The sequence below is a fragment of the Microcebus murinus genome, chromosome 10 (genome assembly GCF_040939455.1).
Source record: "Microcebus murinus isolate Inina chromosome 10, M.murinus_Inina_mat1.0, whole genome shotgun sequence".
Classification (NCBI taxonomy): Eukaryota; Metazoa; Chordata; class Mammalia; order Primates; family Cheirogaleidae; genus Microcebus; species Microcebus murinus.
The window spans coordinates 102,005,198-102,022,333 of record NC_134113.1 but is presented as its reverse complement, the minus strand read 5'-3'; the positions used below and the strand labels follow the sequence as shown (position 1 = coordinate 102,022,333).

The 17,136-nt window shown below is 37.0% G+C and overlaps 1 protein-coding gene across 1 annotated transcript in view; it reads right to left on the bottom strand.

Annotated features, from left to right (window-relative positions):
- Nucleotides 1-8,136: 8,136 nt before the first annotated feature.
- KDM5A (lysine demethylase 5A) overlaps nucleotides 8,137-17,136 on the bottom strand; it is a 108,133-nt gene continuing 99,133 nt past the window's right edge. The window contains exon 28 of the mRNA XM_012748276.3: nucleotides 8,137-11,011. Coding sequence (XP_012603730.1) covers nucleotides 10,805-11,011 — 207 coding nt within the window. The 3' untranslated portion in view covers nucleotides 8,137-10,804. The remainder of the gene's footprint in view (nucleotides 11,012-17,136) is intronic.

Sequence of the window (17,136 nt, the reverse complement as noted above, 5' to 3'; positions counted from 1 at the left end):
CCCTTCACAATAGCAACAAAGAAATTAAAGTACCTAGGAATATACTTAACCAAGGAGGTAAAAGACCTCTCCAGGGAGAACTATGAAACACTGAGGAAGGAAATAGCAGAGGATGTAAACAGATGGAAATCCATACCATGCTCGTAGATCGGCAGACTCAATATCATCAAAATGTCTATACTACCGAAACTGATCTACAGATTCAATGCAATACCTATTAAAATCCCATCAGCATTCTTCACAGATATAGAAAAAATAATTTTACACTTCGTATGGAACCAAAGAAGACCCCGAATATCAAAAGCAATTCTAGGCAACAAAAAAAATATGGGAGGCATTAATATGCCAGATATCAAACTATACTACAAAGCTGCAGTAATTAAAACAATATGGTATTGGCACAAAAATAGGAATATTGACCAGTGGAACAGATGTGAGAATTCTGATATAAAACCATCCTCATATAGCCATCTAATCTTTGACAAAGCAGACAAAAACATACGCTGGGGAAAAGAATCCCTTTTCAATAAATGGTGCTGGGAAAACTGGATAGCCACCTGTAGAAGGCTAAAACAGGACCCACACCTTTCACCTCTCACAAAAATCAACTCACGCTGGATAACAGACTTAAACCTAAGGTATGAAACTATTAGAATTCTAGAAGAAAATGTTGGAAACACTCTCCTAGACATCGGCCTGGGCAAAGAGTTTATGAAGAAGTCCCCAAAGGCAATTACAGCAGCAACAAAAATAAATAAATGGGATATGATCAAACTACAAAGCTTCTGCACAGCCAAAGAAATAGTCATGAAAGTAAACAGACAACCTACAGAAAGGGAGAAAATTTTTTCATTCTATGCATCTGATAAGGGACTGATAACTAGAATATACTTAGAACTCACGAAAATCAGGAAGAAAAAATCAAATAACCCTATTGAAAAGTGGGCAAAGGACTTGAACAGAAACTTTTCTAAAGAAGACAGAAGAATGGCCAACAAACATATGAAAAAATGCTCAACATCTCTAATCATCAGGGAAATGCAAATCAAAACCACAATGAGATATCACTTAACTCCAGTGAGAATGGTCTTTATCAAAAAGTCTCCAAACAATAAATACTGGTGTGGATGCAGAGAGAGAAGAACACTCCTACACTGCTGGTGGGACTGCAAACTAGTTCAACCTCTGTGGAAAGAAATATGGAGATACCTTAAAGTGATACAAGTGAATCTACCATTTGATCCAGCAATCCCATTGCTGGGCATCTACTCAAAAGATCCAATGACACTCTACAAAAAAGACACCTGCACTCAAATGTTTATAGCAGCACAATTCATAATTGCAAGGCTGTGGAAACAGCCCAAGTGCCCATCAATCCAAGAATGGATTAATAAAATGTGGTATATGTATACCATGGAGTACTATTCAGCTCTAAGAAACAACGGTGATATAGCACATCTTATATTTTCCTGGTTAGAGCTGGAACCCATACTATTAAGTGAAGTTTCCCAAGAATGGAAAAACAAGCACCACATATACTCACCAGCAAATAGGTATTAACTGAGCAGCACCTAAGTGGACACATAGGTACTACAGTAATAGGGTATTGGGCAGGTGGAAAGGGTGAGGGGGGCAGGTATATATATATATAATGAGTGAGATGTGCACCATCTGGGGGATGGTCATGCTGGAGACTCAGACTTGTGGGGGAAGGGGGAAATAGGGATTTATTGAAACCTTAAAATCTGTACCCCCATAATATGCCAAAATAAAAAAAAAAATACAAGTCTAGGCTGGGCACAGTGGCTCACACCTGTAATCCTAGCACTCTAGGAAGCTGAGGTTGGAGGATCATTTGAGCTCAGGAGTTGGAGACCAGCCTGAGCAAGAGCGAGATCCCGTCTCTACTGAAAATAGAAAGAAATTAGCTGGACAACTAAAAATATACAGAAAAAATTAGCCGGGCACGGTGGTGCATGCCTATAGTCCTAACTACTCGGGAGGCTGAGGCAGTAGGATTGCTTGAGCCGAGGAGTTTGAGGTTGCTGTGAGCTAGGCTTATGCCACAGCACTCTAGCCAGGGCAACAGAGTGAGACTCTGTCTCAAAAGAAAAATAATAATACAAGTCTATATTCATGGTCATGTTCAAATATTCTTAATATTAAGTGAATGAAACAAAGTACAAAGCGTGTGATCTCATATGTGTGAAGGTGTACATATTTGTATATGTATAAATATGCACAGAGAGTTGTCTGAAAGTAAATTCATTTAAATTTTAACAGTGGTCATTTTGGGGTGGAGAATAGTTTTTCATAATTTCTTTTTAGTTTTTTTTTTAAACAAATGTGTATGCACTATTTTTAAAAGAATAAGAAATATATTTTCCAAGAAAAGTTTTGGAAATATTAATGCATCTTTAGAATAAAAGCCTATTATTTGCAGAGAAGCTAATCAGACAGCAAAACATCTAGTGAAGAAACACCAATGTGAAAGATGCTTAAAAGAAAGTAACTTGAAGGAGGGAATCAACACCAATATGAGCAGTCGGCACTAGAGACCACGCCAGGGAGAATGCTAGTGAGGTATCTTCCCGCACTGTTATTTATGAGCTAAAGGGGAAAAAAGCAGACTAGAGAGCTTTTAAAATAACTTGGGGAGAGAAAGGAAGGCAATTTTGAATATGGTACCAAAATATATAAAGGGAAAAAATAGAATGCTCTATTAAGTTTCCATTACTAAATTAATGACCTTTGTCATACTGGTGATGGATGCATGCACTGGCCTGAGTGGGAGCCATAAATATGAAAATATGTAAAATATCCTTAATATACAGTTTTTAAAAATCATTAATATTTCTGGGTCCAGCAAAGTGGTTCACGCCTGTGATCCTAGCCCTCTGAGAGGCCAAGGCAGGAGTTGGAGACCCCACCTCTACAAAAAATAGAAAAATCAGCCAGGCATGGTGGTGCTCACCTGTAGTCCCAGCTACTAGGGAGGCTGAGGCAAGATAATTTTTGAGCCCAGGTATTTGACGTTGCTGTGAGCTGTGATGACTGCACTCTAGCCCAGGCAACAGACCTTGTCTCAAAAAATAAATAAATAAGATTATCTAAAAAAAAATTGATTGCTCATAATGCATTTAGAACTGTGGTTCTCAACCCTAGTTACATATTTAAATCAGCTGGGAGCTTTCAAAAAATCCTAATGCTTAGATCTAGAAGCCTGGGCAACATAGGAAGATCCCATCTCTCCAAAAACCAAAAAAATTAGCTGGGCATGGTGGCACAGCTACTATGCCATGCTATGGTCCCAGCTACTCAGGAGGCTGAGGCAGGAAGAGTCTTTAGAGCCCAGGAGTTTGAGGTTGCACCCCACGCTGGGTCACAGAGCGAGACCCTGTCTCCATACACACATAAATAATACACAAGTGGAAATGTTTACCAGTTGTTTAAAAAGCTCAGAAAGCAAGCATGGGCCGGTGACACTGATTTGGGAATCATCTGGATGAAAGTGGTAACTGGAAGCAGACTAAGGCATCCATGGTATATAGAGAAGCGCCCCTGCTGACATCATTTTAAGGAAAGGAGGCTGATTAAAGAGCAGCTAGAGAGAAGAAAAATTAGGGAAAGGTATGGCCAAGAAGCCAATGGAGTTTTTAAAAGTGAGAAAACCATAGTGTCAAATGCTGAAGAGACATCAAGTAAAAACTGAGGTGTCCACTGGCTTTAGCAATAAGGAGTCCGTCGATGACTTTAGTAGGAGTCATCTCAGTGGAATGTCGAGTATACAACCCAGATTACAACGGACTGAGGAGCAACTGAAAGTGAAGTGGAACAGGCAAGGTTTGGCTACAACTGAAAGAGAGCAGGAAATAGAGGAGACAGGTCCAAGGGAAAATATTAATATAGGAAAAAGATTTGAGTTCTCCTTTATTAATACAGAGCTTGAGTTTATGTGCTAAATGAGGTAGGTACAGGAGACACTGAAGGTAAAGAAGAGGGGCTGATGGGTGGAACAAGGTCTTTAGGGAGTTAAAGCTGGGATGGGATTCACTGATTTGCTCAGTCTCCTGTGCATTCATAGTGTTGGCCAGGAGACAGATGCCTCTTCTGGGACAGATGAGGATGCTGACGGCAACAGATGACTAACGAAAAAGCTTACAGCTCATCTGTCAGCTTCGATTTTCCCAGCATTAGGAGGCTAGGCTTCTGCTGAGGTAGGAGAGGTGGTAGGCTGTGAATCTGAAAAGAGGTGAAAGTCTTTAAGAATGGAAGAGGAAGTGCTTTGAGAGCCACCTACTTGAGTCAATTTGTGGTGCTACCAATTGGTTACACACTCATTACAACCCAGCAGCCCATGAAACCAAAGTCAGATGACCCGAAGAATAAGGTTCTGAAGTAAGAGGGGTAGGCCACAGCCTATGCTAATGGAAAAGGGGTAAAGCCAGAATGAACCGAAGGAAACAGTAGCTAAGAAACTAGGTTTAAAGACTAATTATTCTGAGAGGAAGAGATCAAATGACAAGACATCAAAATCAGAGAATTTGATCCTAAAGTTTAATATTTCAGGAAAGCTTTTGGCAGGATTCCAAGGTGTGACCCTAAAACTGGTTTGCTAAATGGAGTGAAAATGACTATTGGAGATGGAGGTCCAGAAATTAAGGTCGGATCCATGAAACTGCCCAGAATGATGGCAGCACTGGAGACGGAGGTGCCCGTGAACCATCAAAGTTCCCCATGAGTGCAGACGACAACAGTGAGGACAGCTGGTACAGCCGGATAGCAGGGGCTCAAAGTGGAGGAACAAATACCGTGGCAACAATCAGGGATGGGCAACAGACCAGATAATCCACCTATTCACTAGTAATAAAGTGAGAAAATGAACTCTCCACTTGAAATTATCCTAAGGTCAATGTGGCTGAGTAAGATGAATTGTCGAAGGCATGTTTACAGTACGGGAATAGGAGACAGGGCTGATGACTGGATGAGATTCTATTTTAGATGGCAGCAATGCATTACAAGGATGAGAAGCAAAGTGAATTAAACCAGCCTCAATGTTCCAACAGAACTCTGGAGTAAGATGCTTCTATGACAAAATAAACAAGCTGGGCAGTGACGAAGGCTAAATATGCTTGAATTTTTGCTCTAGGTTCCAAAAAGAATACTAGTGATAAGTGTTTTTAGTCTCAACAAAGCTGAACCCCAATCAGAGAGGATGGTTAAGGCAAGGCCAGAAAGATTAAAACTGCCAGTGCCCAGGTGGCCTGCTGGTTTCAGCAGAGCAGCATGGTATGGGGAGGGAAGGAGCCCATGTTCTGACTGGGGAAGTGACGCAGATGCCTGGGGCCAGGGACCAATTCAGAACAGGAAATGGCCTGGCAAGAAGGAGCAAATAGGTAAGAAGTGAGAAATGTCAAGAAATTCCAAAATCATTCTTATTCATATAACACAGTATTTGATTATATTCTGTTGTACTGTTCTCTGCTTTTATGTGTTAAACATTTTATTGTGTTCCAGTTAATGGTTAAGCTCTACATGAAGAAATTCTGGATCTTACATTTATTGGTACCAACCACAATGACAAGGCCCCAAGAAATACTTGATCTAAATGGGAAAGCCCTACACAAATTCAAAAAAGGATGTCACCTTAAGAAACTTCAAGTATGCTGTTGGCAAGAAAATTATTTTCCAATAAATACATTTTTCTTCCCATTTTCCACCAACTTTCCTCCCAACACGCAGTCACATGCTTCAGCAAACTGTGGCCAATTTTACTGCAAGCAGAACCATAACATTTTCAACAATGATGTGTCCACACCTGCATAACTTGGTATTCTATATGGAAAAAAGTGCCATTTACTTTTCAGAAGTAACCTAGGGTTTGAATTAGTTCTGAACATTATGAAGCCAAAGAAAAAGGAAATCATTTCCTGGTTTTCCTTGTCACTGGTTTGCTGCAAAGGGATGAACCTCCCAGCATGGGGAACATGCTGGTCATCACTAGATTCTTGCTGAAAATAGAAGGCAGGTGAAATCACCAGGAATCCCTTCTTTCACATCACACTTTCTAAAAATACTATTCTCAGCAATGATAATAGGCCAATCACACTACTGATCAAATTATTTCAGCTCAGATCTTTATTTTACAGTTAAAAAATGAAATATTAGAAACTGCTTTGGCACAGGTTAAAAGTGGCTCCCATATACTTGGCTAGTTTTCCTCAGGATTATCAGTTATCATTACCAAAATGTAACTTCACTTGGTTACCACTGAAAGTTGTCACCAACATAAATGACAGGGTATAGGGGTGGGGAACCTAAGCATACACAATTTTTACTTTTTAGGTGTAATGCAATTAACCATATCTAACATTCTTTCAGAAAAAAAGAACACACAAAACACGCTCACAAATCAAGTTACCTAAGGCACCACCAATAACCCTAGTAAATTGTAAATAAATATGAAAACAAATAAATCAAGGGGGGGAGGGTCAAGTTTACAAGACAATGCTCAGAAGGCATAGAGAATAGAGGGTACTGCAATGGAACAAGCAGGATACATCTTTAAAAAACCATCATATCCCACTGGGCGCGATGGCTCACACCTGTAACCCTAGCACTCTCGGAGGCCGAGGCGGGCGGATTACTCAAGGTCAGGAGTTCAAAACCAGCCTGAGCAAGAGCGAGACCCCGTCTCTACTATAAATAGAAAGAAATTAATTGGCCAACTAATATATATAGAAAAAATTAGCCGGGCATGGTGGCACATGCCTGTAGTCCAAGCTACTCGGGAGGCTGAGGCAGCAGGATACCTTGAGCCCAGGAGTTTGAGGTTGCTGTGAGCTAGGCTGACGCCACGGCACTCACTCTAGCCTGGGCAACAAAGTGAGACTCTGTCTCAAAACAAAACAAACAAACAAAAAAAACCCCATCATATCCCTTCCCTGTGTACACCTTTTGTTGCATAGTGGTGACTGGATATGATCCAGGCAAAGACAACTTCGAAATTCTAAAAATATATTTACATCCATTCCTTCCCTCTCATACTATGACTACTACTTCACACATCCACATCCAAAAAATAATGGTATGCTTTAATAAAAAGGGGGGGGACTTCAAAAGGAATATTTAAGGCCCTAGTGCAAAAACAACTTTCTGCACACATATGAAACTAATTCACATGTGAAACTTTATTGAACCTGGTTATATGTGGGACTTCCACAGCTCAATTTTTCCACAATTTACAATTTTCAAATCCTACTCCGAATCATCACTTTCTCCTTTAAAAAAAGGATAACCCCCATCCTTTGAAAGAGAGGCTTTCTCAATTTTTCCTTTCATCCTCCTACTAATTTTAGTACTGGCTGATAGTCACACAGTGTACTATAAAATCAAAATATTGACAAGCAGGGAGTTTATGTGCATGGAATGAACTGATCTAGAATCTAAAAATTAAGAAAAACAAATGAACTAACATTTCTTGGACATCTGTTAAAGACAAAAGAAGAGTAGAAACAGAGCATAGGTAAAATCATGCTCATCTTACAGGTCTGTGGAGGTTGCCATGGTTTTGTTTAGTATTATTGATTATGGGCAAATGATTTAATGTTTAATGTTCGCATTTTCAATTATTCAAAGTATGACATGCAATGATTTGTAATTTTACTGAGGCACAAATGTGAATCATGCAGGAAAAGCTGTTTGCAGCAACTTAGTGAAGGAGCTCAGCATCTACATGTTAACATGGCTTTGTCCAGTAATTATCAAGAAGTGAAATAAACATTTGTGGGAGGAAAATGTCCCCTCCACAACTCCCCCTGCTCCAACTAGAAAGCTAACTTCTAAAGCTATACTTGTACTTCTAAACTGGGAGGGTTGCATAATTCTAATGACTTACCCTTTACCAATATCAAAGACCTACCCTTTTTTTTCATTTCTCTATCTATAACCTTTGCCAAAATAATTTATAATAAAGGCAGTGAGAAATACCTTTGTAAGAATTAAACACCTAAGCTAAAATACTAATGAAGAATCACAACTTTAAGGAGATAGAAGTGTAGAGAAACATTTTTAAAGCAAGTTTTAATACAAAATGTTACAATACAGAATGGAGTAAGCTGTAAACAAGTAACTTCCTCTAAGTGAAAATAATACTTTATATTAGAACACCAACATTTCTTTAAAGAATCTTATTTTATTAATTCCAAAATTGCAGATTTGTATATTTTTGTTTGTGTGGCCAGTAATTTCTTCTGTTCTTCCCAGCCTTGGTCTAAATCTGTGATCAAGTCAGACCAAATCACCCATGACTTTCAAATAAATACAAAAAAAAAAAAAAAAAAATCCCACAGAATCAGTTTAATGATATATTTAAAGTTTCAAAATGTCAGAGGATAACAGGAAGCTAGCCGTATTTTCTCAGCATTTTCATGACTCTCCCCCAATGGTGGAATAGTTAATGGATGATTGGGAAGAAAAAATAAAATTTTTTAATGTATTCAGGCACCTATCACTTAAAATTACATTCAACTTTTAACCCACAAATATTTGAAGACTTTTACAAAGAAGACCAAAAGGCAAAATATATTGTGCTTTCTTGTATAATGTCAACCAAATGAAATTCTTAATTGATAGTCTTTGTATAGTTTGGCAAAATGAAAACTTATGAAATTGGTTAATTACCTTACAATATCCATTGAAATCTTACATCATACACACACTTACTTGAGATCTCAAGACACATGTACAGTAACACTTAACAAAACTCTGAACAGATGAAAACACGTAAAATGTTACAATATTAACATTAAGGGAAGAGTGACTTAAAAAGATAGGTAGTAAGAACCATAGAGAACATTTACAGAAAATGGATTTTATAAGAAAGGGTTTTCTTTTTATTTTTTAAGATGCCTTTTGAGTTAAATCTCATACCCACTCAAACTGTAACTGGACAGTACATTTCACTTCTAGTTACTAGAAGACATTTCTTTAATTAAAATAGACTGAGGCAAAAAGGGAAGAGGAGACTGTAAGTTGTTGCTAGGTCCACCCCATTCCCCCCTTTAAAAGGAAAACTGATGAATTTAAGTCAAACCACAGATTTTTAACCCAAAATAAAGACACACAGCACAGTGAAGACAAAACACTATTTTTAGTAAAATGTTTTTGTCCTTAAAAAAAAAAATCAATCCGTCCCCTTCTAATAAGAGTTTACATACAGCTTACCTAATACCTATTTAACAAGAACAGAGAACACAACAGGAGGGAAGAGGACACAGCACCATAGTTTCAAACATTCACATACTAAAGAAAAAACAGCCAGCACAGACTAGAGTAAGACCAAGTTTCCCAACAGACAGGGACAAGTCCCAACACACAAAGTAAATATAATTATCTATATGAACAAAAGCAAAATGAAAGATCTGGTCAGGCTAGGATGGAAAGGGAGTGCTAACTCCTTGTACTACAAGGAAGGAATAGAACTTCTTTATTAAAAAGCAAAAAAGAAAAAGCAAGCCCTCAAATGGATTTTTGATGCTGAAACTTTTGTCATATGCTGCTGGTAACAGTAAATATATATATTTATATATTCATATATGTATATTAAAAAAGGAAAAATAATCTATTTATAGAACAGTCAGTAGTCAGAGACATTTAGAAAAAAGTAAAAACAAGTCCTTTTTTTTTTCCTTTTTAAAAATGATTTACTAAAACAATTCATCACCCAGAGGTACTACAACCCTGCATCCTTTGATGAAGCCATGGTGTTATTCAACAGCATCTGCTGTAAGCCATATTCAGAAACTGCCAGTGTTGGAAATGGCAGACACTGGGGTCAGGGCTGCAAAGCAAAAGCTATTATTTGCTGGTCTTGCTCATGGCCATGCCTGAAGCTTGGCATCTGGAATACTTGTGAATGAAGGTTTCCCCAAAAAGCATGCATCACTGTGGCTCAGTAAGATATTCTGACTGGTTTGTTTTGTGTTTTTTGGCAGAAGCCTGAATATGCATGTACCTGTTCTTCTCTAAATTGTCAAAAAAAAGGCGGGGGGGGGGGGGGGGGGTGAGCTGGCTCCTTGTCTTGAAATAAGCTCTTCTTCCCAGAATCCCATCTAGTAAGATCTCTGAACCAGATGATATCCTCCTCCTTATAAAGATAAGGTGATCTGCCCCAGATAGAGATATGTTCTCTTATTTGGAGTTTTTCTTCTTGGTACAAAAAGCATATGTAGCTGAGATCTACAGACTGTGCCCACTATCCTTTGATTTCTAACAGAAATAACTTTGGCCTTGATCCTCCTAGTTGTATCTGTAGGGCATTAAATGCCAAGTGACAGAGAAAGGAAAGTGGTTCTCTGACTCCTCTTCAATTAAATCAACTAAGGAAACCCAAGCAATTGGCACCTTCAGACAGTGCTGCCCCTAGGTTGTAAAGCCTCTAACTAATACCAACTGGACATAAGCCACATCCTCTGCACCCTGTTAGCATACCAATGTATTAATGCCAACTAGCCATCCTAGAGCTCAATCAAGTATCTGACCTTACTGCAGTAAACCACATTCAAAGGAGACACAAGTTGAAATATTGGCTGCTGTACCAAAGAAGATACCCTCTGCATGGATCTACTGATGGAAAATGTAGCCCACAAGGTCCAAACAAAGAAGAAGCCAACACTAAAATCATTTTCTCTGAAAGGCCATTCAGCTTTGGAAGCAACATTCTGAGTGGATCTAAACCATTCTACTTGATGACTAAGGTCTCAATGTGGTCCATTTCCCCCCATGTCCCAAATTAACCAAGCTGCTAACTGGTCTCTTTAAGATCCTCCATTGGTAGTTTGTAGCTCATTATGAAGGAAGTAGGTGGTGCTTGACCTGGGCTATCTGGCCCCTGCTTCTTTGCACAGTTTATACAGATGTAATCTTCATTTTCGGCCATTTCTGGAGATACACCCACACAAACTTGATGAAACCATTCATCACAGCCACCATCACACTGTACCCAGTCTACCTGTAGGAGACAAGATTGGGGAATGTTTAGGTTACATAAACATTAAACCTAGAATAAAAACAAACCAAAGAGCTTTCTTGGCTTAAATGATAGCAAACAACTGGCATGTCCAGAGACAGACAATGACTTCTTATGGGGTTATTTTTTAAAGAAAGAAGCTGAGAAGTTAATACCCCAAAATTATATTTTACCATTGTGTGTCCACAAAATTAGGCCTCTTAGGTACTCCATTACCTCATGAATACCTGGGGCTCCTTGTGAGGCAGAAACATGTTTGAGAAAAACTTGACAAAAAAGGAACTTCTAATAGAGCAGTCAAGTAGTTTTAACTAATATTAACAATTTCTAGGCTCTAAGACAATGCAATTATCAATCAAGAAAATAAGAGTACAACAATGTGAAGGCAATCCTGTGCATTAGCTTTATTTCAAAGAGATAAGCCAAAGTACTAAGAGCATTAAATACCTTTTTAGAAAAGCAGTCACATAGGCCACTTTTTAAACTAATATTTTTTATTCTTCTCTTCTTCCGTTACAAATACAACTCCCTATAAAAAGTTAGCAAATATCAGATGTCAAATCTTACAAATTAACCAATTATAACAGTCAAAGACACAGGTCAATAGATCACTCTGGAGTTAAAAATTAAAGTCTGGAAAACTGATAGATCAGTGGTAGGTGCCAAGCAAACTCTGACCCTTCATAGAATACTGATTATAGGAGACTTAGGAAGGGACTGCAGTTTGGTGATTTTAAGCCTTGGACCTAGATTAAAAATAAAGTGACTTTTGGCTTTTACATCTGGAGGCTGATTGTGGTAGTTTTTAGAGCTAATGTCACAGCACCTTTAAGATGAAAAGAGCTACTCTCCCTCACCCCAATACAAAGGTTGATCATTTCATTAGCAACATAGGAAGCCACTTAAAACCATGAGGTTTACCAGATATCAAAGTAAGGAGTATGAAGGGATCAAAGAAGTAATTCAATGTATCTTGAGAAAGAACAGAGAAAGAAGGTTTTGGCTAGGTACGTGAGTTTCATTCAGAGAAAGTGAGTAGTAGTTTTCAAAACTAGCTTCCATGCTCTATAAAAAGTATCAAATTCACGATAGTCATTCTCTAGTCCTTATCCTGAGGGCTGGGGGAGGGACAGACATGACAGTCATGTCAGTGGTTTTAGGCTATAATAAAGGATGGGAAAAATAATTTGTCAAAGTAATCTTTTTGCTTTTATTGATCCTATTCTACAGTTCTAGATCCTAAGAGGCAATGTTATTTAATATAAAGATTACTAAACTCAGAAGTTCTGTGTTCTGGTGTATATAACTTCAGGCAAGTCATTTAATTTCACTGAGGCTCAATTTCCTCATCTGTAAAATAGAGATAACATTAATTACAAGATTACTGAGAGGATCCAATGAAATCATGTATGGCAAAACACCTAGTTCACTGCCTGGGATACTGGATGCACTTTTTAAACTCACAGTCTAATAGTTCTACTCACATTATCCTACTTTATACAAAACATCTTGCACCCTGATATAACTGCCTGCAGCACTGCTTCTCAGAGTGTATAGACCACTTGCATCAGAATCACCTGTTGTGTTTGTTAAACATGTAGCTGGGACCCATCCCAAACTATGAACTCAGAATATCTTCGGGTACAAACCAGAAGATTACTTTTCTTTAGCATAATAAAGTACCAAGCAAGATTACATTTTTAATCAGCTCCCAAGTGATTCTTATATATTCTAAATTTGATCATCAATGGCCCTTTGTGATATCACTTTCTGTGAATTCAGAGCAACTTAACAATTCCTTCCTAAACTGACTTATGTTTTTGTTCTGTAATTGTATGTTTAGTTTCTGAAGACTGTGCAGTAAAGAAAATAAATGCTCAAAATGTTCCTGTTGTGGTAAAATAATCAGAGACAAGGGAAATAATGGCTTCTGTGCAAAAAGTAAAAATAAAAGTATTGTAAGCAGGTGAAGATTTATAAAGTACTAATGTGTAGTAGGTACACTCAGGACAAGTGTTTTGGCTGTCTGGAGCTGATAACAGAAACTGGAAAAATAAACTGTGGTTCTTTGGGCTGTTAAGGTTTAAGATATTATGCTATTTATAATGCTACCACTTAAATAATAGATACCCTACTTTTGAATCCTTTTACTCCAGTCCAGTCCCCATTCATGTTAATCCATAGGATATCAGGATTTGCTATCAAGAAAATTGTCCCAAGTCTTTTTAAATCTAACTTTCACTATACTCACTGGCTTACAATTTCCAAAAACTAAATCTATCACTCTCTTGCAAATAACACAATAGTTTCCTTTTTGTGATTTTGACTAGAGGTTTCTTCCTAAGCCTATTAGTTATATACTTTCAAAAGAGTATATAACTTTCCTTGAGATAGTCACCAGTATACAGATTCTACCTCAGCCTACAGGTTACATAACAATTTACCCTGAAAAAATGGCAAGGAAAAAATAGTCTCTTACCAATAATCTTTTTTTTTTTTTTAAGCCAGTCAAATTTAGCAGTGGGCAGCTGACCAATATTTTATTATGTTCATCTATTAACAATCAAACTAAAGTTTCACTTTGTTTGGAAGGCCCATGGGGTCACACAGCAAACTTTGGAGTACCAACTGAATCCACAGAAGATTCTGACACAGGAGCAACAGACTCGCCTGAAAACTCAAGAACACAGAATTTGGCTAATTGCATATTAAGTCCAAATAGTCATTTCCTCTTTCATTATTTCTGTTTCTAGCAATACACACAAAAATAATTAGTAAAAAAATTTCACAGCTGTTCAAATAATTAACTGATAGAATGAACTTATTTATTTTATTTATTTTGAGACAGAGTCTCACTCTATCACCCCATTCAAAGTTCAGTGTTGTCATCATAGCTCACAGCAACTTCAAACTCCTGGGCTCAAGCAATCCTCCTGCCTCAGCCTCCCAAGTAGCTAAGACTATAGACACAAACCACAACACTCACTAATTTTTCTATTTTTAGTAGAAATGGGGTCTCACTCTTGATCAGCCTGGTCTCGAACTCCTGAGTTCAAGCGATCGATCCTCCTACCTTGGCCTCCCAGAGTGCTAGGATTATAGGCATGAACCACTGGGCCCAGCCTAGAAATTTATTATTATTATAGTAAAAATAGACTACTATTTCAAATCTGGGGAAAATGTCTCTTTAAAGAGAAATATATTAAATAAAGGAAATAATATTAATTTCACATTCATTGTTCTGCTATATGGTTTCTTAAGAAAAAAATACTTGGCAGAGTATATTATTTCTTAAAGCATGTAACTGTACTAGGGGGAAAAAACCCTGGTGATTTAGTGATATTTTTAGCTTACTTGCTCAGCTTAGCTTTTTTTATTTTTGCATTTAACATCTTTTGCACTTAGTCCAGATTTGAAAAATGAAAGCAATTCACTTAGTGAAGTATGTAATATATGTTCAGAATCCTCCTGTATATTTTTTTGTTGCTCTCAACATTAAGTAACCAACACTCCCAGCTGCCCAGGAATGACACATTTCTCAGTATGTGGGAATTTCAGTGCTAAAACTATTCTATCTCAACTTCACCATTATATGTCTGTGTGTGTGCATTACACACATTTAGGCAATCCAACCTTTGATTATCTATGCTAAAAGGAGATATGAAGTGGTAAAGCCACCAAAAATGCAAATACTTTGATAGACACAACATGCCCATGAAAATTTTTAAAAATCAGACTGGGTAACAATAGTAAAAGTGAGAAGCATAAATCTATAAGCTTAATCTCTAACCTACCATGCCAAAGTTCTTATGAAAGTAGTAATAGGTAAGGAAAAGACCCAAGGTAAGATGTTTTTATAAAAAAAGCCTTTTAAAGAGGGGGGAAAAGCTATTTTCATAAGCAAAAGGATTAAATATTTATTCTAATACAGAAAAAATGTTATTTAAATATTAGCCTGAAATAACTTGTTCTTTCAAGTTAACTTGTTTTAGTCTTGGTACCAGTGAGATTGAATAAAGAGGCATAATTCAGAAAGAAAAAGATTCTGAACTTTAACAGTAATGTTTTGAAAATATCTCCTATTTATTTATTTTTTTGAGACACAGTCTCACTCTGTCACCTGGCTAGAGTGCAGTGGCATCACTACAGCTCACTGCAACCTCAAACTCAAACTTCTGGGCTCAAGCCATCCTCCCACCTTAGCTTCCCAGAGAGCTAAGATTACAGGTGTGAACCACCTCACCCAGCCTTCTTTACTATTATTAATTTCAGTTTGAAAATTTGATAATTGATGGAAGAGATAGTTTTTTTTAAAAAAATCTTCTATATTATTCTGGTATTATCTTTTCCTAAAACATCTTGAAATTGAGGCTAGGTATATTTAAGTATTCACTCATCTAATTTCTAAAAGAATATTTCTCAATCCCTGCAATTTTGGGGAAAAGTGACAGTAATTACACTGGTTAGAGAAATACTAGTAATTACTGGTTAGATAATTTACCTAAAAGGAAATGAACCCTAGACACTGTTTTTTTGCTGCATAGTATTTCAAAGAACACACTGCTTAAAAAGTATTCTTTTTTCTTTTTGGGGCAGGGTCTCACTATGCTGCCCAGGCTTGGAGTACAGTGGCTATTCATAGATGTAATTATAGTGCATTGGCCTTGAACTTCTGAGCTCAAGAAATCATCCTGCCTCAGCTTCTTGAGTAGCTGGGACTACAGGAGTGTGCCACTGGGCCCACCAAAAGCATTCTTTTCTTATCATTTTGTTCTAAAGATGTGTGCCATGCATTAATCAGGTTTTCTTGGAGAAACACTAAAGATTGAGAAACCTATAACATTCTTCAGAAAATCTTTTATAGAAATATACCTTTTACTTAGTAAAACTACACTTATATAGCATTTTCAGTTAACAAGTGCACAGAGATCATTTTACCTCATACTCATAGCCTCTTTTTTTTTTTTCATAGCCTCTTGATTAACCAGGGTGTGTGTTAATTTAACAAATTTACAGGAAATTTTCTTAAAAATTACCTGTAGTATTTACATGCTACAGGAAGACAACAATAATAATAGATGAACTTAATCATTTAAATGCTGAGCAGAAGGGGAAAGATGGAGTGATAAAGAGAAAAGGAGAAAAAAGAGAAGATAAAAAGGTCCATGATGGCTATAAACATACGAAGGATGACAGAAAAGGTTAAAAACAAAACAAAAACCATACCTTACCGCTAATCTTAAAACAGCCATAAAATTAGTTAAAAGGAGAAAGAAAAGGGAGAACATTCTGCCAACACTGAGCTGTTAAGACTTTGGATACTCAAATAGAAACAGTTAATCCTCCATCAGCCTCTTTAACAAATAAATTCAGGTGGGAATAAATTCAAAATGAAAGATAAAAATAATATGCACATACATATTTTCTAAAACATTTTAAATGTTTATAATATAGGACAATGTTTATGAAACTAATAAAGATACAAAGTGAAAAAAGAATATAACAACAATATAAAACAAACTATATAATAGGAGGAGGATGGGAAGGAAACACTAAAGTATTTACAGCTGTCAATTTTGGAAGATTACAGATAATGGGATATATATTTTAATACATATTTGTTTCCAAAAATAGAATGGAATATCCCTAATAAGTCTAATTTAAATATAAGTATCATTCAGTTTTGGAATGTGTTCTTGTACTTACATCTCAATTATTGGTGGAGTAGGGGTATTAGTGGAGAGAACTTGGTCTGGGAGGCTGGGAGCCAGAAACCAGGGTTCTACTTTTGATTTTGCCACTAATTATCTCTGTGACTTTGGTCACATTATAAACTTCACTGAATCCCAGTTTCAATCATGTGTAAAAAGAGGAGCCTGAACAAGGTGACCTCTGGGTCCCTTCAAGATCTAAAAAATGTATATAAGTATTTCATTGAAGAGACAAGTAAGGGCATAACCTATAGGGATTAGTAATGCAGTTTTATTTATTCTGTTCATATTTTTAAGTTGGAGAACTATCAGAATGCAAAATGTCAAATGGTATTATGAAAATAAATAAAATTAAGACTATAAATTTATCAATATTCCTTATGGGAACCATAATAG